The 21,714-nt window shown below is 49.5% G+C and overlaps 1 protein-coding gene across 4 annotated transcripts in view; it reads left to right on the top strand.

Moving 5' to 3' along the window:
- The first annotated feature begins 651 nt into the window (after positions 1 to 651).
- The window catches only part of KIF26A (kinesin family member 26A), a 123,831-nt gene continuing 102,768 nt past the window's right edge, over positions 652 to 21,714 (top strand). Inside the window, exons 1-3 of one of the 4 annotated variants that reach the window (XM_061998250.1) lie at positions 652 to 842; positions 951 to 1,049; positions 20,607 to 20,768. In XM_061998250.1, the coding sequence (XP_061854234.1) occupies positions 20,634 to 20,768 (135 nt within the window). In that variant the 5' untranslated portion in view covers positions 652 to 842; positions 951 to 1,049; positions 20,607 to 20,633. The other 3 variants (XM_061998252.1, XM_061998253.1, XM_061998251.1) reach the window with 3 other exon arrangements.

The raw sequence follows: 21,714 nt of genomic DNA, 5'->3' as shown, positions 1-21,714 counted from the left end.
GAGCCGGTCCCGGGCCGCCGCCGAGATGGGGCCCCTGAGGAGAATGACGCGGGTTTTTTGTTGTTGTTGTTGATGTCGTTTTTAGACTTTTTTGTTTTGTTAAATCTTTTTAAAGAAAGCTTGTTGCCTTCGAGCTTTGCGAGCCCCAGCGCAAGGCCAGGGAGATGCTGGCGGGACGGTGCCATCAGTAAGTGGCGGCGAGGAGCGTGCGGGGGGGACGGGCTGGCGGGCGGGGGGCAGCGGGCCCCGCCGGGCGATGGAGCCTCCCGCCAGTCGCGTTTATTTTATCTCGCCCCCAGGTCCGCCGTGGCGAAAGCAAGAGACGAGCCCGGGCCAGGAGCGGACGGGAAGCGCGTGTCCCGCGCCGCTCCCCCCGCGGAGCGCGGCTCCTCAGCCTCCTTGGTGCAGTGGTTCTTAACAGTTCAACAGTTCTCTATCATAATTGTGAAATGTTTAGGACCACTTGACCAGCGAGGCCCGGGCATCGGGCCGGCAGCGGCGGACGGACGAGCCCCTGGCGCCGCCGGAGACCTGCAGCGCCCGCGGCACTGACGGGCCCGGCTCCGGCCGGTGCGGAGCGGAGCGGGCCGGGCCGGCGGCGGGGAGCGGGGCGGCCCGGGGGCGGGGGAGCCGCACGGCGGGCAGGGAACGGCCCGGCACGACCCGGCCCGGCCCGGCCCGGCCCGACCCGGCCCAGCGCGGCCCCGGGAGCTTGCCGCGGTGCCCACGCTGCGGGCGGCAGAAGGAGTAACGTCAGTGCAAGTGGTTACAAAAAACCCCCACAAAAGTTGGTGCATGTACTGTGGGAACCGAGGAGTTTAAGATGATCATCGATGGAACAGGTAGGATGGCTCCTGCTGCTGCCGCAGCTGCTGTCAGCTGGCTCCCTTGGAGGCAGGCTGTTACACTTGCTGCCTAACCGTTTATTCTCTCCTTTATTCTCACCTCAGACATTCAGAGGCACAGACTGAACAACAACGATATTAAACAATCAGATTGCTTTTGACTCTCCGGGCTGCATTCTTTAGAGGCTTCACACCTTTCACCTGGTAATATATGCAATATGTATTCAGTGATAACACTTCTTGTTTTCCCCCTTTTTGTGCCCTTTTATGTAGGGCAATCAAGCCTTAACGGTGTGATTTTTATACGGTGTTTTCTAAGTATACACTTACTGCAGACAGTTAGGTACAGGATTATCTGGACTTTTCTGCCCTAACTTGAGGAGAATTACTTTAGTGTTTGTCTGCTTCTAAGACTCTTGCATTAATGGCCCGGTTTGAAGGTCCACGGACTTAATGGAGTTGGATGGATCTTTCCTAATGCAGATGAAGAACTCAGGGTTTTAAAAGAGGAGGGAGGGGGAAAAGAAACCAATCAGGAAAAGGCAATTCTGCCAACAGCTTCTTCTCTTGCAAAAAGAGTAGGTTTGTAAGTGAGAATTTCTTCCTAAATTTTGCTCGTTCACCCTTACCCAAATGCCAAATGGAACTAGAAATGTGTTTTGTTTCTTCTTTATTATTTTTTAAACTTGCATCTTAATAAAATAGCCAAAAGACTGATGCATAAAATGGAACTTTACTGCTTTAAATTTGACCAAGGAAACTTAGACTGCATATGTGTATGTTTTGAGCCTGAAAAACCAACAAGGGGGGGTGTGTGTATATATATATATATATGTATGTATTTTCTCACTGTCACTTATGTGGTATTGTGTTTGCTTCAAAAACACACCACCTGGCATAAACACAAGGTGCTCAGGTATACTTGCAGGTGATTCACTGATGTCAAGAAGAGTTGTGATGTTGCCTGCAGTGGAACTGTGATCTCCAGAAGAAGAGCTTCCAGGAGAAGCTGGAAATATTTGAAGAGTAGGCAAGCCTGATATGTAAAACTGCTTCTCAGGGACAGCCTAGGAAAAGCATGATTTTTGCCTGCTGCTGTAACTCAGAACGAGTTAGGCAAGGTTAATTACAGCATAATAGGGTTTAATTTAGCTGGGAATGAGGGTATGGTGGCTGCTAGCAGTGTTTCTCAAACTGTGAGGCTGGCCTCCTTAGGCAAGCTTACACAAGCCCAAGGCAAATGGAAAAACACACTTTGTCTGGGACTTGGCAAAGGTAGAACCCCCACGTCTATTAATGATGGTTCCTCATTTGCCAAGGCAAAAATTGAAATGCTCTCCCAAGGAAAAGATTAACGACCTGTCCCACTGAAGGGTCTGGTGATTCAATACCATTCTGTCTGGGTTCTAATATATGGCACTCATTATCACAGCCTCTGAGCACCTCCCAAATACTCAACAAGAAATAACACTAGTGTTCTGCACACACAGTTCTCATTATCTTCAGTGGGTGTTGTGAATGCTTAAACACAGCCGAGCAGAGCCCTGAAGAGTTGAAAATAAACTTGCAAAACACACTGTGGGTTAGATCCACAGCTGTCTTGAATTGGCACAACCTTGTTAACTCGAGTGGAGTTACACTGATGTACACCAGCTGGGGTTTCACCCAGTGTTTTTTCTCTCCTGCTCCATCTCCACTTGATAAGTCTGATCCTCTGGGCTGGTTGTATCCACGCTGTCCACTGGCTTCAGCAGGAATATGAACTGTGCAAAGAAGGGTTTCCTGTTTCCAGGGAATCCTCTTTGCTCATCTTAGTACAGCTCAAGATGATGTAAGTGTTGAGTTGGGTTTTTTTTTTCCTATGTTTGAGTGCAGTGTGTCCTGAAAAGGTTTGGAAGAAACCTGTCTGATAAGGGCAGGAAAAAGAGTTGTGTTTTTTTAAGGGAGTGTCATTCTGGAGGAGCAAACCTGCAGGGGAGGTTCTGCTTACACAAAGATGAGGCCTTGATGTTCTTGTACTGGGTTGGCCATGTCAAGACAAAACCTCTTCTGGCTACTTAGAGAAACTGATGTTTGATTGTACTCTGTGGCTGGAACTGAGGAGTGTCATCACATTATTGGAACCTGTGTTTTGTGCGTGTTTTGCTCTCTGGTACTCTAAAGGTATGTAATCAGGTTGACTTACAATCAGTGTTTTTCCCCTCTCTCAGACTGGATGAACTCCTGATGACAGGCTTGTAGTTTTCATAAGCTGGCAGTAAGCCATATGGATGAACAAACAAACAAACAAAAACCCCCAACAAATACACAGTGAAAACCTCTGGGCAAACAGCCCTTCCTTGTGATATTGTCTAAGCTAAGCAAAAGCCTGAGGGAATGAAGGGAGGAGACTCTTCTGCCAAGCTTAGTAAAATGTTGCCCTGCAGTTGCAGAGCGTGTCTGTAGCTCTTGTTATTAACTCTCAGACAATATTTCAGTTGCTTATCATGGACATCTTGGTCCTTTTTACTCTCTTTTCAAAGGAGTAGCAAAGGTATTATGGCCAGAGTGGAAGCATAGATGGATTAAACCTCCTGGTTCTGGACTGACCCTTGGCCTAAGGAGGTGTTTTTCATTGTCTGCTCTTCCCAAGAACAGGAAGTAGAAGCACATTCCTCCCTCCCCACCCTTTTATCTAGGCTGCTTAGCTGCTTTGGCAGCATCTCATAGTTTCAGTACACACATGAATACATTGGTTGGGGTGCTGATTGGTCAGAGATTCGGGTGGCAAAACCCATTAAGGTGTGCATTCAAATCACATTCATGTTCGAATTAAAGGTGTGTTTTGGGTTGCTCTTTCTTCATCATCTGCTGAATAACACCCCTGTGTGTAGGAGCAATCTGGTATTGGTGCCTCTCAGCTGTTGGGTAAGGCTGTTGTGAGGACATCCTACTTAGGTTCTTGGACAAGAGGTAGTTGCATCTCTAGAAGTCCTTAAAAATGATAGTAAAATGCTGTTTTATGAAAAGCTAATACCAAACCATCAGTAGTCAGCGTTCACAGGGAATTTCTGCTTAGCTGCTGTAACGTTCACACAGTCATTTACATGCTGACAGACCAAACATCTGCCACTTAAAACCTCAGAAAGCTTTAAGCCTGGTCTGAGCATTTGCTTTATTGACCTAGGGGGAAGGAGCAGCTCACCCAGTGCTGGCTGCCTCCAATCACATAGCCATGAATTGACGACTGTGCTTTCAGCACATGTAAACTGGCACATTGTCTTCCGTTTCTGTGTTGTTACACTAGTTTACCCCAACTGAGGCGTAAGACTTTTAAATTGTTTCTCCCTGACAATGATTTTGGGCTCAAAAACGATGGAGAAAGTGGATAGCTTTTGAAAAATGTATTTTCCAGATACAGTTAATTGTCCATATCAGCAGTAATGACATCCCTGTGAGACAAATGGGGTGACAAAGCCTATGCTTGATCACAGTGAAGACGGGTTTTTTTGCTAGCTGATTTGTTTCTGGTTGCCTTCTTTGACAGAAGTTTATCTGACAAGCTGTGACCTTTAGAATTTGCATGACTTTCATTTTGAAGGTGTTCATAGTATCCCACAATTTAAACTGGTAGCTGATGAGTGCTGGTGATCATCTCACTAACTAGTTTTTGTTCTGTCTGATGCAGAGTCCAGTGATTTACACCTCCCTTTAGCTTCCAGGGCTTCATGTCAAACAACCACAGAATCTCAAGGGTTGGAAGGGACCTTGAAAGCTTACCCAGTGCAACCCCCTTGCTAGAGCAGCAGCACCTAGAGTAGGGCACACAGGAACTCATCCAGCTGGGTTTGAATGTCTCCAGAGAAGGAGACTCCACAGCCCATCTGGGCAGCCTCTTCCAGTGCTCCCTCACACTAAAGAACTTTTTCCTTATGTTTCTTTAGAAACTCTTCTGATGTTCTCAGATAATAGTTTGTACTGGTATCAGGGAATACCAGTAGAAGGAATGCCTTTTGAAAGTCACAATTCCTACAAGCATGTCCAGCAAGTTTGTTGTATCTACTGTGTGAGCTTCTTTCGTTCCCTCTTTGTTTTTTTTCTGTGACAAATTTGAGTCTTTGAGTCCCACAGGATAGGACTGTAGCAATATTTGAAGCTGAAGTAATGTTCTGCCAATTTACTTTTTACTGGACCCTTGGGTATGATTCACCTGAAGAACTAACTAGTTGCCTGAAGTACCTATGGTTAGTGCAGATAGATGGCCATTCTCAACCGTGATTAGTCTTAGTATCTTCAGCTGGATGCCTTAATTCAGAGTAATTCTGCTCTAAAACTACCTGTTTCTCTTAGTTTCTAAGAAAGTGGGGCCACATCACTAAATCAGCTGCAAGACTTGGACGTTTTTGGTCTTGAACCCTGCCGTGAGTCTCCCTGCAGCCTTAGCCCAATACAAACCCTGTGGCCGTACACAGCTGCCCAGCTCCATCAGTTAGATCCATCTTGTTCCTCAGCTGCGAGGTTTACTTGAATCACCTTTTTCACTTGCTTCCTGGAGTGTGTCAGGAAGCAAGTTTTAGAGCACTGTGCACTAAAATTAGAAATAATTCAGTGACACTTTTATAGTAGCCACATGCAGGAGTACTTGTTCTGTACTAGTTTAACCTTCACACTATCATAAAACAAGCTACGGAGCTGATTTTGGTGTCAAGATGAAATAAATGTGTAATAATGTTTAGTTATCACATTTCATGAGTCTTACACAGAGCTATTTTTGCCAGTAGCCTTTTTTACTGACTCCAGAAGAAAGCAGGACTGGGAGAACTCACTTCAAAGCCCCAACTGGGGTTTTTTTTGGGTGTGAGGTTTTTGTTTGGTTATTTGTTTTTTCCCTGGGCACATTGTGCATGGTTGATCTGAATTAATACCCAAAATGGAGTATATTGGCCCTTTCTTCATTTTAAGCAGTTTTAATTTCTTCTGGCAGTTGTCACTTTTTCGGTCTTGCAGCCTTGTGAACTTGTTCAGCATCAATAGTTCATCAGTTGCTCTGGTACTTGCATCCCAAGTCCTTTTTTAGCTGGTTTTGTTCCACCTTAGTTTGCTTTGTTAGATGCTTTTTGCCCCAAAGGTTCTAGCTTCAAGATTCGTGTAATTTAAAGAGAACTGAAAATCTTTGACACGGTTCCTATCTCCCATTGTGTCAGAAGGGTTTGAAAGAGTAATCTGGCAACACAGAAATGCTCAGAAACTGGTAAACAAATGGAGTCAAAGCCATTTTTGCTCTCGTGATTTCTGTTGTAGGGTGGGGATGAATGATTCATTATGTCATCTTTGTTTCCCTCATTTCCTTAATGCTTGGTATTGGCAATATGGCCTTGCAGTAAGCCTCTAAAGATGTTCTCTATTAATATTATGACATCCAAACAGAAAGGCAAATCTTTTCTCTTTCACATGCACTTGAACACCAGTTATTTGTGTACACTGATGGAACAGAACAAACAAACAAGACACTGCAGCTACTGCAACGATCTGTGCGTTTGTCATTTCAGGTAAACTCAGTGATTCCCAATCCAAAAGCTGTCTGGCTCAGCCTGTGTTTTGCTGATCTTACTACTGGGTCAGAAGGCTTGTGAAGCTCGGTTGGTGCATGGAAAAATGACTTTTGGTGGGCTCTTGAGAAGGGCAGTTTAAATTCTGTCAGCAAGAGATCTGGAAAAAGATTCCCTTGGTGCTTCTGGTGCCTTGGGGGCAGAATTCATAAGCACCTGGCTCCAGGCAAGGGATGATTTGCAGTAGGAAAAGAGTCTCTTGGCACTGTAGACTTTATCTTTGCAGTGTCTTGAGCTTCCTTCCTCCTGAATTTTTCCGCTTTGAATTGTCAGCCTCATGTGGAGGATGCTAACTTTTGTGGCTCCTCTTCCTGGGCACCTTAATTTTCCCCCATTGATGGACTAGAATCTAAAAGGCCATTTAGAATTAGGAGGAAAAAGGCTGATGGGATTTTTATTCCAGCTTGATCTTTCCACTCCCATTGCAGCCTGTATGTAAACTTGCCTCATCAGACTGTACTCACATGCACACAGCTTGATGTAGACACAGCAGTAGTCGTGCAGGTTCCTTTGGAGTCTACTGTTGGCTTCATACCTCAGCAGTGCCCTGCTGAATCCTGAAGGTCAAAGTGGTGGCATCCCAGCCTCCCTCTAACCAGACTCAGATGTAAAATTGTAAAAGGCAGTTTTGTGCTCTTGTCAAACTAAAGAATGGTGGTTTATTGTTTTCACAGACTCAAAGTTTATAAGGCCAGAAGAGGATGGTAACGTGACACTGATTTTAGATGGCACCTGTGAGAGACTTATCTACCCAGACATCTCCAGAGAGAGGACAGGGCACTGTAGTGAGCATTCTGGACAGAATCCCCTTTGCTATAGAGGGAGCATGAAGGACAGGCTGAAATCAAATGCGTGTCAGAGGCAGTGTGAGTGTCTTCCATTGGGATAAGCCAGTTCCCTGTCTTGCATAACAGTGCTAATAGGATGTCCCTGGAATATTTATGGTTTGGAGTGGAACACATCTTTTACAAAGACATGTGGTCCAATTGAAAAAATAAGGCAATTTCCAGACTCTCTAAAATAAACAGGAGATTCATCACATGTAATAATGTTCATGTCTTCCCTCCCTATTTTTCTTTCCCTAGTAAATACAAACTTATTTTTCCTGGCTCCTCTTATGCATTCCATTTTGGAATAAGGGTTTAAAGAAAAAGCAGAGTGACCACACTACTTTAAAAACAGACCCTGGTTTTTTATATCTATACAGACTGTGTATTAAACATCTAATAGTCAAAAAGGGGCCAGCATCTTCCAGGTCATTCCTTTCCAGCCCCGAAACTTAGCTCCAAAATCCATATTTGGACTTCATTGTAAGTGCTGTAGGGAGTCAATGTGTAAGATACTGCATCTTTCAGCCTGATGGCATCCAGGAACACAGTGTTCACTTGCTGTCCATTAGTTGTCACATCTGGGCTGGTGTCAGCTTGAATCCACACAGCCATCACTTCAGATGCTGTTTAGATGCTACAGTGATCAGTGAACACTGTTTCTGTCACATGACTTTCAGCCTATGGATGTGTCTCCATGGAGCTATGAATTATTATTACTTGGTAATTATTGATCAGTAAAAACAAAGACACAATTTGTTTGTATAAGAATGGGGGTTTTTGTGCAGGAAGAGAGATTGATAACCTGGCTTCAGGTGTCTCCTCTGAGAACAAGTACCAATAGTCTTCCATGCATTGTGGATTCCAGAAAGAGGATAGATTAATATAGTTACACTTTTTACATCATGGAATCCTTTTGGTTGGAAAAGGCCTTTAACATGACCCAGTTCAGCCACTAACCTCATACTGCCAATCCCATCTCTAAACCATGTCCCTCAGTACCTCAGCTGTGCATCTCCAGGGGTGATGTCCCCAGCACCTCTCCGAGCAGCCTATGCCAGTGTCTAACAACCCTCTCAGTGAAAAAGTTCTTCCTAATATCCAATTTAAACCTCCCCTCACGCAAACTGAGCCCATTTCCTCTTGTCCTATCAGTCATTACTGGAGACAAGAGACCAACCCCCACCTCACTACAGCCTCCTTTCAGGTAGTTGTAGAGAGTGATTGTGTCTCCCCTCAGCCTCCTCTAGACTAAACACCCCCAGTTTCCTCAGCTGCTCCTCATCAGACTTGTTCTCCAGACCCTTTGCCAGCTTCATTGCCCACTTCTGGACACGCTCCAGCACCTCAATGTCCCTCCTGTAGTGAAGGGCCCAGAACTGAACACAGCACTCGAGGTGCAGCCTCACCAGTGCTGAGTACAGAGGGACAGTCACTTCCCTGGTCCTGTTAGCCACACTATATTTCTGATACAACCCAGGATGCCATTGGCCTTCTTGGCCACCTGGGCACAGTGCTGGCTCATGTTCAGCTGCTGTCTATTAACACCCCCAGATCCTTTTCTGCAGGAGAGCTTTCCAGCCACTCTGCCCCAATCCTGCATCACTGCATGAGGTTTTTGTGGCCCAGGTGCAGGACCTGTCAGTTGGCTTTGTTAAACCTCATACAATTGGCCTTGGCCCATTGATCCAACCTGTGGCATCTCTTGGGAGAATTTCTGAATACAATGATAATAGAAAAGTTGTTACCAATCTTCTTTTAGGAGCTGAGTTAAGCAGAGCTAATCATGGTACAACAGGTATCCTTTAGTACTGGTAGCAACTGCTCTATCCTGGGACAGAGATCATTGAGAGATGTGAGGAGGCACATTAAGGCCACCTATGGCACTTGTGTCCCTGTGACTATTTTGCCACATTTAGCCATACCATGGTTAACAGAACTGAGGCAGGTGAGAGAGAATAATACTGTGCATTGTCATGTAACTGTAAGAGCAAAACTACTATGCTCCTGATCCTAATGTGTGGGCTGTGAGTTAGAAAAGCAAAAAGGCCATTTATTTGGTGTCATTTATTTGTGCTTATGTCACTCTATGTCTCCAAGTTGTAGAGTACAGAACTGTTGTTCCAGTCCCAGAAGTCCTGGTGGCTTAGGCTCTAAGCTGGTGTCTCAGCTCTTTCATTTGGGTGCTTTCAGTCATGACTTTGGGATCACTGGTGTTGACAAAATGGAAATTGTCATCTTTGCAAACAGAAGTTCAAGCATTATAGCTGAAGATTTCTGTACTGTCACCATCCTTATAGCTGTAAATTTGACTTCTGAGTGGTTGGGAGCTGGGGTTTGGGTGAGTACACACAACTTTGTAAAAACAAGGGTTATTCCAGAGTACTGGAAACTGAGCAAGATCTATTAAGGAGCTGAAAAGAATAGGCTATTGTGGGGCCAGAAGAGCTGCTGTGTTGCCAGAGGAGCTGGGAGCTCTTGCTGCTCGTGAAGGAGAGAAATGGTGGGTTGGTGGTGGGTGGATGGGGTGCTTCACTGCAGGAGCTGTGTGGTGAGGTGCTGGCCTAGGAAAGCAACCAGCCAAGGTGGTGTTGTGCTGTGCTAACATCACGCTTCTGTGTGGGTTTGATAAAAGAGGTGCGCTAAAATGAATGCAAGAGGGAGATGGGTGCCCTGATGGGGGGAGGAGAGGGATTAGGATGAATTAGGATTAGAAAGAGAGTAGAGAAGATAATATTTTAGCTATTCATTTACTTTGGGGTCTTTTTCAATGAAATTTTGAAGCCTTATCTTTCTGACAGTGGGGCATCTGGCTCTGTGTGGGAATGCCACTTTTTATGTCCTTCCCTTGCCCTCTCTTCTTCTCCTTTTCCCCTCTTGTTTTTCATCTTCATGCATCTTCTTTCTGACCACATTTCCAAAGCCTTGTTTCACTCTGACCCCTTCCTTCACCTGCCAAAAGGATCATCAGAGAACAAAGTGACCCTTGTTGCTCAAAGCTGTTGCTAGTTTTTCCAGGTAAGTCCTTGTTAAGGTTTAGTTAGCAGAATCAGTGAATCAGGGAAGATTGCCACTCCCAGTTATTGTTTTAGTCTTCTGAAGAAGATGTTTCTGATTTCTTTCCTCCCCCACTGGAAAGAAAATTTTCCTTTGTTTGAACGATCAGTTTGCATCTGGTATTGTGATGGACTGGTTTGGCTTGATGAGTTCAGCAGAGCTGGCTGAACACTTCCCAGCTATGCAGGCAAAGCAGCCAAAATTTGATGCATTGCCCTATAAGTAAGAAGGCATGAGGCAGATGTCTTCTGCAATTAGAGGGGAAAATATTGGGGCAGAGATTCTGGCTCGGTGTCCCTACTGTTGTGGGGGAGTGAGCCTGTGCCACAGAGCCAAAGAGACTTTTCCTTTTGCCAGACTGGCTTCCTAGTGCTCTGCCAAAGGCAATAGAGACTCTGGTTCTCATGGTCAGTTTGCTATGTCTGGTTGACTGCTGCTCTAGACAACTGGCTACTTTGCCAGTAGATGGAGCTGGTCCCGCTCCTCATTGCCTCCATGTTCGTGTCCCACTGGTTCAGAATGACCCAGAGACACAAATGCAAGAATGTTGGTAAGCCCACAGGAGGCTCAAGGACCAGTCAAGTATTTGTAGCTTGAAAATGTCTGGGCATGAGTGGGTACAGTGGGAGTGCTTTTCTAGTTTAATGAACCACTTGCAGTTTTAAGTGTCATATTATGCAAGAACCTGTCATCACTCCTTGCGTCATAGGCTCTCCAGCAATGTTTTCCATGTGCAAGACTGATGCTCTCACACCCCCTTCCTGCCTTGTTTCACAGAAAACTGCATTCATTCTCCTTTGCCTTGTCAGGCTGTCAGCTCTCTGCTTCAGGTCTTCATCCTTTGTATCCTAGGACAGAGAATAAACAGCATACAGCCAAACTTCAGCACAAATGTTGAATAGCCCACAGGTTTTCTGAAGTAGATCTGTCAGTGAATTTGTTGGTCTAGCCTCTTGATTTTAAAACTTCCTTTATCACAGAATCTTAAGGGCTGGAAGATACCTTGAAAACTCATCCGGTGCAACCCCCCTGCCAGAGTAGGTCACACACGGACTCATCCAGCTGGTTTTGAATGAATGTGGAGTCTCCTCCTGAGAAGGAGACTCCACAACCCATCTGGGCAGCCCCTTCCAGTGCTCACTCACCTCAACAGGGAAGAAATTCTTCCTTGTGTTTCTTTGGAACCTCTTTTGTTCTAGCTTGTCCCCATTGCCCCTTGTCCTGTCATTGGCCATCACTGAGAACAGCCTGGCTCCATCCGCCTGACACCCACCCGTTATGGATTTGTAGACATTAGTAAGGTCACCCCTCAGTCTCCTCCAAGCTAAAGAGCCCCAGCTCTTTATGAAGCACCCTCATGCAGGATGGAAAGGGGGAGAAAGGAGACTGTCCATGGTTTATTGCAATATGGAATATTCTCTTAGCCCAGAGAAAAGAAGGCTCAGGGGAGACTTTCTCACTCTCTACAACTACCTGAAAGGAAGCTGTAGCAAGGTGGGGATCAGACTGTTCTCCCTGGTAACAAGCAATAGAACAAGAGGAAACGGCCTCGAGTTGCACAAGGGGAGGTTCAGGCTGGATCTGAAGAGGAATTTCTTTGGTGCCAGGGCTGTCAGGCATTGGAAGGGGCTGGCCAGGGAGCTGCTGGAGTCACCATCCCTGGAGGGGTTTCAGAGCCGGGTGGATGTTGCACTGAGGGAAATGGGCTGGTGGGTGATGGGGCTGGGACAGAGGCTGAACTCGATAAGCTTAAAGGTCTCTTCCAGCTGAAACGATTCTATGATTCTAGAGGGGGGGTAGGCTATGTGCAGAAAGCAGAGCTAAGTTCCAGCAGATGCCGTGCAGGCATTCCCTGATCTGCTCGACACGTGTCAGGCCGTCTTGTCCTTGCCAGCTCTCCGAACTAATTCGTCAGGTCCAGGGGGGTATCGCCAGAGAGGCGACGGGTGGCGGTTCCCGTCCGTGCGTTACCCGACAATTGGCCGCGGCTCCCGGCCGCTGTGTTCCCGGTTCCCGGCGGAGCAGTGCCATCTGCCGCACAGGCGCTGAGCTGCTGCGCGGAGCTCCGGGCGGCTCTGGGAGCGCGGCAGCCGCTTGAAGGCTGATGAATACCCTGTGTTTTGTCTTTGCTGGAGATGTGGGATCTGGATTCCTCCGGTGGAGCTCCCGGGATTACCGGTGTTTTTCAAGCAGCAAAGTTCCCGCCTGTCGCTGCGAGTGAGATCTGCGCTGAGGGTGCAGAAACATAATCACCTGCTCTGTTCTTTGTCTCTTACTGACAGAGCAGCCCCGTTTTAGTTGAGATGCAGAGTTTTGTCTTTCCCATCAAATATGTTTTATAAATGGGTTAAGAACATGGAGTCTTTCTCCTTGGTTAAGGGATTAATATGGCACTTGGCTTTTGCCGGGGCAGTAAGAAAAACACGCAGTGTGCAGATCTAGTGCAGTAAAGGAAAGGAAACAACAACTTCTGCAGTAAGACAAAGTGCTGGATGAGCTAGGAGGAGATACAAGAAGAGGCCACAGAGAGCTCTCTGGAGCATGTTTTCTGACTTTGTTCCTTGCAATATAATCTTTGTTCTGTAAGGAGGGGAGGAGGCCATAATTCCAGGGCCATGCTCAGTCTGTTCTCAAGTCATGAGAGCTGTCAATGCCTCTGCTGTGTGTGGCCAGCAAACTGATTGTTTCTGCTGTACCTTTTTGAGTATTTTCATGTTGGTTGTGATGCTATTTTGCCTTCGATGAGAATCTGTTTGTATAGAACCTGATGTTTGCTAATGAATCATTTAAGTGGAGGTTAAGGAATTAACAGAGGAGGAGTTAATGGAGGATCAGGTTGAGGAAAATGAAGAATTTATTTGCTGACAGGGCTGTCGGGCATTGGAAGGCGCTGCCCAGGGAGGTGCTGGAGTCACCATCCCTGGAGGGGTTTCAAAGATGGGTGGATGTTGCACTGAGGGAAATGGGCTGGTGGTTGATAGGGCTGGGACAAAGGCTGGAGCTTAAAGGTCTCTTCCAGCTGAAACGGTTCTGTGGTTCTATTTGTCGCAGAGTGTCCCTGGGAAGCCAGGGCGGGTTTGTTCCCTCTGTCTTTTCCCTAATCCGTGCACCAAGTCTCCCCTAGGTCTCACTTGCTGCCCAGGGGGCTCGCAGCCCCAGGAGGGGTTTTTTGCCCAGGAGGCAAAGTGGTGGAGGAAGAGGGTGACACTTGGTTAAGCCCAATTTATGCTTGCACAGAGGAGTGATGCCTCTGCAGTCCGTGGAACCCCGTGAACCCTGTCAGCGACAGGCAGCGCTGGGCTGCTCCCTTGTTTAAACCACAGGTGATTTGTGGTTGTTTTTCACGCTGTTTGCGTGGGCTCGGTAACGCAAACCTGCCCGGGAGAAAGCTGGAGCGTCTGGCACTACCCGTCACTTGCAGCCCGTGAGATCCCTCTGCCAAAGCCACGTGGCGACTAAAACACTCCCCTAGCTGTGTCAGAAGCTTTTCTTTCTGCAAACCCTCTCCCTGGCCACACGCCGAGGCCGTGCGGAGCGGCGGCTGCTCCCGCGCCCGGCACCGCCGCTGTCCACAGTGCTGAACCGCCCGCTCCGGCGCCGGGCGGCAGGACAGGGCACCCGGCTTCGTGCACTGCGCAGCCTGGCGAGGCACTGCCCGGATGGGTGTCTTCGCACCACGGGAAAAGGTGGTTCTCACCAGACAGACCTGGTGAGGCCTCATCTGGAGTCCTGTGTCCAGTTCTGGGCTCCCCAGCTCAAGAGGGACAGGGGAGTGCTGGAGAGAGGCCAGTGCAGGGACACCAAGATGATCAGGGGACTGGAGCATCTTCCTTATGAGGAAAGGCTGGGGGACCTGGGGCTGTTTAGTCTGCAGGAGACTGAGGAGGCATCTCATTAATATTTACAGGTATTTAAAAGGTGTATGTCTGGAGGATGGGGTGATACTTATTTCTGTAGTGTCCAGTGATAGGACAAGGTATAATGGACAAAAGCTGGAACACTAAAAGTTCCACTTAAACACGAGGAAAAACCCTTTCAGTGTGAGGTGAGGGAGCCTGGCACATGCTGCCCAGGGAGGGCATGGAGGTTCCTTCTCTGGGGGTCTTCAAAACCCGCCTGGACATGTTCCTGTCTGACCTGAGCTAGGTGGGACCTGCTTTGGCAGGGGGGTTGGACTGGATGATCTCTAAAAGTCCCTTCACACCCTCACCAATCTATGATTCTATGACAGAGCTCAGAAAATGTAACTGTCAATCCCATCACACACTCTAAAACCCTACTTTAAAACCCACCCAACCAAACATTAAAAAGGAGGAAATTTTTCTGATGAGGGTTTTAAAATAGTTATTTTTCCTGCTCTTCCTATGAGCTGTTGGTGTCAGAATGTATCTGGGCACAGCTCATCAAAACAGAATTAGAACCACAGATTTATAGTGCAAGCAGGACACTAATGTGTCTGGGTAGCCAGGTTCACAGAGGAGGTAGTAGCTAGACCTGAGCATAAGCAGCACCTAGGCAAGCAAGTGAGGGTTAAACTGGCATGATTAGGGTGACAAGAAATTAAACAGGAGACCATGGACTGCTTACTGTCTCTCTTTATGACTTGCAAATTAGAATGGAAATTAAAAAGCTTGAACATAGAGATCCCCACGCCTCCCAGACACGGACAACTGAGCAAAAGATTGTCTGCAACTGCCTTTCATTAAGTGGTGTCAGGCTTTCCTTCCCCTGACCTTCACCAGTTGTTTACAGGAGATCTTTCGATCTCTCCTTGCAGAGGAGGGTCATAAAGAGGGAAGAAGGGACCAAGCCAGATAAGGCAGTGACAGGAGAGACCTTGCATCAGGCTGTTTTACTCAGCCTTCCCCTACAAGGTGGGTAATGACCTGGAGATTGCTTAAGTCCCTGCTTTGCTCCAGACTTTTGAGATCCACTCTGTGGCCCAAATTGCCTCAAGTGCAGGCAAGATGCAGTCCTGACATGACAGGGTGCCCTGTTATTGTGATGGGAATTGAAAAGGGGTTCAGCAAGCTGGGCTGAACCCCCTAGGACTACAGAGGTGGCAAAGAAGCATCAGTGAAATAAGAAGAGGGCAGAGCCTTACTTTTGCAAGGAAGAGGTACCCAAGAGCACAGCTAGAGGAAAGGTGCCTGGAGGAGGGACAGGGTTGGCCAGCCCAGCTCCCCTTGGGAATGGAGTGAGTTTGGCCACTTTTCCATGTGTCCTTTCTGGAGCAGATAGAAAACCTGCCTGCAGAGCCAGCGTGGAGCCACTGTTGAGCTGCTCTTCCCTCTGGGCAGCCCTCAGGCTGCACCTGGCAACTAGGAGAGGGCCTGTGGCTTATCTTTGTGTCTTCCCCTCCCCAGTCTCACCCTGGATGACCCAGATGGCCAGTCTGGGCCTGCAGCTTCATCCCAGCACCCCCTAGTTCTCCAGGGTGATCACATGCCCATCTGAGGGTGGACTGTGGAGGGGGAGCTGTGTTTGCTTTTCATGTTGGTTTCGCCGATACAATCGTTATTTTCTCAGCAATCTGCAAGGGCTGAAGTTTCCCTTGATGGTCTCAACTGCCCGCCCTGCAAATCAATTAAACCCAGCGCTGGCAACCGGGCCTGATCAAAATAAAGGAGAGGCCACATAGCAAACAAACCAACCGAGCAGCCAACCAACTCACCCCAAACAAACAGTCGCCCCCGCGGCTCCCAGGGCACCCCCCCCCCCCCCAACCAGTGCGGGCTGGGGAGCCCGGGAACGCCCCGAAACCTGCAGCACCCCGCGGGGAAAACAACTTCCCCCCTACCCTGCCACAGAGAGCGGGGCCAGACCCTCCTCCCGAGCCTTCCCTGACAGCCCCCCGGGCTTTCCCCCGGGGCTCCCTTGGCAGGACAGAGCCGGGAACAGCCGCCCCGCGGTGTGGGGGAGTCTCTGCGGCGTCCTGTGCCCGCGGCGCTTTCCCGTCCCCCCTCCAAGGTTTGGGCTGGGCTTGGGTTGCCCTCGGGGCCGGCTATGAAACAGGACATGCCCGCCTCCCCTGGCCGCACTCCCAGCCCCCTTCGCCATCTACCTCTTTAAAAAAACACTAATTTATCGTGTTTTCCTAATTATTTGTCTTTTTTTAGCTATTTGGTGTTCCACTGTCTAGGGCTATTCCTGCTCTGCTTTCCTTTCCCTCCCTCCCCCTCTTCCCTCGCTTTGATGTCCTTTTGCATATTACACAAACAAGATCAAAAGCTACTTTTACCACCTCCGCCCACCTCGCTCAGTATTTGTTACGGGAGAAAGTGTGTTTCGGGTCAAAACGCTGCCGTGTGAGAGAGAGCTGCTACCTAGCTGAAACCTGGGGGTGGGGGGGATGAGGAAGGAGGAGGGGGGACACACCACCAAGTACATGAACTTTAAAGTGAGCCCTATTACCACGTTATTTAAAGATCTGATCGTGTCAGTTATAATACCGAAGAAAAATGTTATGTTGGACAAAATGCTTCTGTTCCCCCCCCCCTCCCTTTTCCTGCGGTATTAATGAGGAGCTTTGCCCTGGGCTATTTCCCCATCTCCGAGGGCAGCAGATGCGAAAAGCCCTCGGGGAGCAGATCTTTGAAATTTCATCAGCATTCATGGGTGACCTAGCCTTTTCAAGCACAATGATAGACATGATAAATCATCTTTACAATGAATTCTAATTATCCTTTATATGGCCTCTTGAACAGCAGAAATCTAACGCCTTTTCCCATATTGCTCCCAGATTTCGGAGAGGGCGTCAGAAGTCTTGTGCCATCCCTTCTTCCCTGCTGTGGACTGAGTTACGTGACATTAGCCCTAAACCCGGGAGTGTGCAGGACTCAGACTGCTGATATTGAGTTACATGCTTGCCTGTATTGAGCTAAATTTAATTCCTTTCCTCTCTTACCCAATGAAATGACGTGGTGTGGTGTAAGATAGGATTAGAAGTATATCATTATAGCAATTAATACTATAATGCCTCCATGATTAGTGTGCTACATTGAATTTCATGGATTTTTGCTCACTGTTGCCTAGATTTCCCTCGGGTCCTCTAGGCCAAACCATTGTATTCTTAGCAAATTAAATGTGAAATCACGGCAATATACTTAATAAATCCGCTATCACCTGTGTGGTGTATTAATAAGGGAGTCCAGTGCAACCTGTATGGCACCAGAATCCAGCCTGGGATGTGCACACAGGGAAGGCTGTGCCCTGAGGAGATGGCAGCTGCCTGCTCTGTCCCTGCTCTTCTGCCCAACTTTCTCCCTACTTGCAGAGCAGACTCAGGGGAGGAGAACTGTGTGAGCCAAGCATCGCTCACCTCAGCACAGGGCACAGGAGGGGAGTGGATTTAGGCTTTTGGCTCGCATAGTTGCTTATGGAAGGGAATGCATTGCAATGCAGTAACATCCCCTTGTTGCTTGGGGACTTGGAGGACATCCCCTGCCCCTTACTGGCTCACGCTGCCCGGGGAGGTTCAAGCCTTCCTCCATGGGGAGGAGGGGGGGTTCTTTACAGAGGAGCCTGTTTGAAGTGGCCCTGATGGAAATGGGGTTATTTCAGAGGTACAGTAATGGCTGTCTGGTTATCTGCAGCCAGGGCTCTGTGGCAGGGAGATAAGATATTTATTAAGAGACCCGTTTTAATGCTCAGGGATCGCTTTCAGAGGGTCCAAGAAAAATGGACTTTATCTAGTCTATTATTACGTACAGTCACCTCGTTGATGTTTTACTTTAGTTTAGACACCATGAATAAAAGCTAATAACTTTCCCTTCAGCTTGTTTATCGGCAAGACACCTGAGGGCAGTGGGGTGGGGAGACATTTGCTTTAATAGGGGTGACTGAAGAGAGACTCTCCAGGATTAGGGTTGAGGTTGTACAGGGGAACTCAGCGCCTAACATTCAGGGTATATTTTAGATTCAGACCTTCCTAGAGTCCTTGCCAAGATCTGGAGAAGTGGGGAAAGCTGTGGTGAGCGGGGGAGACCTAGTGGGCCTGTCCTCAGGCTGGGGAAAACTGAACTGTGCTTGGAACCAGACCGGTGTGATGTTGATGCTTAAACTTGGGTTGGGCTGAAGATGTAGGGGATAGAGATATAGAGACATGCACCTCAGGCCGTCTCCAAGGTGGGCAAAGGACCTCCCTGTCCTGGCCATGGTTATCTCTACTCTTGGATGTTTCCAGGCCTATTTCCCCAGTGCGTGGGAAATTATATTTGATGCTTTGGATTCTACTGGTGGGCACTGTTCTGCCTCATGCTGAGCACTTGATCTGAGTGCCTATGTGGGATACTCATCTGGGACACTCACCTGGACAGCTGATGTCCATACCACCGTGTTGCTTGAATTGTTTTTCCTTCTGCATTCTCCTTTACCCTCTTCTTCCCACCCCCTTGGTAATGTGGCACCTCCTGGAACAGGGGAATGTCCCACCCACGGAGGGGAGAGTGGTGGAAGACTTTGCATGCAGAGTGGTGCACAGAGATGCAGGAGACTGGGATGGGGTTGATGGGGTGTGAGAGGATGAGTCTGTGTAACGTGAGACAGGGGCTGAGTCTCTGCAAACTTCATTCTTAGGTGGGTTTAGGGACCAGCTCACATGTTGGCACATCTCTGGTCTGAGAGGTTTATATCAAGAAGGGATGCAATAAAAAGCCAAGCAAATCCTTGCCCCTTTGCTGTAAACATCTTGCAATTTCTTTTCACTTCTCCTCCCTTTCAGCACCTCTCCTGTGCCTGCCTTCAACACCTTTATTCCACTTCTATTGTACAGAGCCACCCATTAACCCACCTCCCTCATCTAACAGGCTCATCCTTAGCTGGAAGCCTACAAGTTATCTAGCAAATTCGGAACAAAGATAAGTTGCAGTATCTTTTTGTGGCCTCCCTCCCTTCCTTCCTTCCTTCCTTCCTGCCTTCCTTCCTTCCTTCCTTCCTTCCTTCCTTCCTTCCTGCCTTCCTTCCTTCCTTCCCCCCTCCTCGCTCCCTGCCTCGTCTCCCCGCCGCTCCCCGCGCCGTGCCCCGGGCACAGTTGAGGGTGGGAAGAGCGAAGCCCGGCTAAGCAGATTATTAACTCTCTTTCGCTGCAGGTGTCACGAAACAGGATAATGCTTTTGTCGGGGGAGGATTATTTGTCTAGCGGGAAGGCGTTAGCGCTCTGCCCAAAGCCCCCCCGCTTTGCTGGGGAGCCCGATCCGTCCCGCCCGCCCCCACGAGCCGCGCCCCGGCGCAACCCCTCGATGCAGGAGCTCCGTCTGCCCCGGCCCCCAGGCGGGGACACGCGTGGGGACACGCGTGGTTGGGGCGGAAGCCCTCGCCCCGGGCAGCCATCGGGGAGCTGCTTCTCAGTCCCCTCGGTGAGGAGGAGCCCACTCCCTCTTGCCCTCCGAACCCACTGCAAATACAATTAAGAAGGAGGAAGGAAACAGGGGGAAGCTTTTCAGAGAAGTGAAGGGCTGGATGCCTTTTGGAAAGTGCTTCACTTCTGCTCTCTCAGGCTTTCCTTTTAAAATTATTTTTGATTCTTTTTCCCTTCATTTTTTTTCTTTCTCTCTTTTGTTCTTCCCCTTTTCCCCATTTTTTTCTCCTTTTTTTTTTTTTTAATCCTGTTTTCCACCCTTTTCTCTTCCTTATTATTTTTTTCTTGTCCGTTTCTTTTTTCCCCCCTCCTGAGCTGACTTCACTGGCATCTTTCCCCTCCTTGCGCTCACCCCGGAGGAAGAGAAGGAGGAGTGGAAAAAAAACCAACCAACCCAACTCAACACAACCCCGCCACTAAACCCACCCAGCAGTGGATGGGGGGAGGCAGGAGGCTCGCAGGGCGGGCTCCTGACCAGCGTGCGGTGGGAGCCCCCTCGCTCGGCGAGCTGATGGCCGCCGGCGGGGGAGCAGAGCGCTGCCGGCCCCGCGCACCCACCGCAGCGGCGGTCGCGGTACCGGTACCGGCGGGGTGCTGAGCGGGGCCCGCACCCGCGCGCTCGGCGGGCAAGGTGGGCTGCGGGGCGGGGAGGGGGTGCAAGAGCGGGCGGGAGAGCGGCAGGGAGAGGCAGGGAGAGGCAGGGAGGCTGGTGCGTCTGCCCGGCTGCTGGCTACCTCACCCCGGCAGCGCGCATCCTGGCAGATGAAGGAGTAACTCATGCGCGCCTGCCTTTTTTTTTTCTCTCCCCCCCCGCCTTTTTTTTTTTAAGGAGTGGGAGGTATTTGCTATTTTAGACCCTTTTTTTCCCCCTCTTTTTTCCCCCCCTTTCTCTCTGTGTGTGTATGTATACAAATACGTCGCCTCCGCACAGGGAGCTGGATATTTCCAACCCTAAACTATGGCTTTTCAAAAATCTCCCGATGCCTCCAACGCCACGAGGAAAAACCCCAGCCTGCTGGAGATAGGAGCCTTGTGCTTGGACTCGGAGATCATCTTCGGCTTCACCAGCCACCTCCTGCGGAGGAAAACCAAGGTAAGGGGACTCTGCCTCGGCCCCGGGGGGTTGGGGGTCGGGAGAGGGTCGGGAAGGGGGGGTTGTCTGCTTGCCTGCCTTGCCCCGGGCCCGCTCACGGGAAGGGGATGGCAAACTTGGCTCGGCGAAGTTGGCGGCGGCCGTGCCGGGGCGGGTTTCAGCACCACGAACAGTCCTGGCGGCCCCGCGGAGCGGCGCGGGGGGACCGCGCTGCCCGGCCCGCTTCGGAGGCTTGTCCCCCGCTCCCGCGGGACCCTGTGTGCCCCCCGGCTTCAAAGCAAGGAGCGGGGGCACCGCGTTTCGGTATTTCTAGGAGGATTTTTTTACTCAAGAAGAAAAAAGAGAGGACCCGGGCGCTGCACTGAGGGGCCGGGGAGCACAACACTTTACCCCCCCGCCCCGTCCAACGTGACATTTGGAGCCGCTGGAAGGGTTTGCAGCCGCTATTCGGATATGGGAAATCTCGAAGCAAGTTCCCAGGGACATGCAGAGCCCCGAGCACGCGAGAGAAGGGAGCTCGGCTCTGGGTCTGTGCTAGTCCGGCTTCTCCCGTCGCACCCGAGAGGGGCATAAGGCAGCCCACGGGCAACAGCCCACGCTCCCCCCGGCTCTCCTCTTCCCCTCGCCACCCAAACTTTTCTCGGGATGCAGACGGGCGTCCTGGGAGGGGGCAGCGGCCGCCGTTCTCGCAGGGGCTGTGCCGGCAGTGCGGGGCCTCTCAGGGCGGTGGCGGGGCGCACACGGCCCCTGCCCTCCCCCGCATGTACCCATTGAGGGTGGGGGCTTCAGACACGTGCTCGAGAGAGCCAGGGAATTTTAAACGTCTGAGGATGGTCCCTCTTGGAGAGATGGATTTTTTGTCTTTTTACATCTTCTATCTCTTCCCCCCCCCCCGCCCCCGTGCGGTTTTTTCCCCACTCTTTGTGCTCGGCGCTGCTCACATCAC

This window comes from Colius striatus, chromosome 6 (genome assembly GCF_028858725.1).
Source record: "Colius striatus isolate bColStr4 chromosome 6, bColStr4.1.hap1, whole genome shotgun sequence".
Lineage (NCBI taxonomy): Eukaryota > Metazoa > Chordata > Aves > Coliiformes > Coliidae > Colius > Colius striatus.
This window is presented reverse-complemented; position numbering and strand designations above follow the sequence as displayed.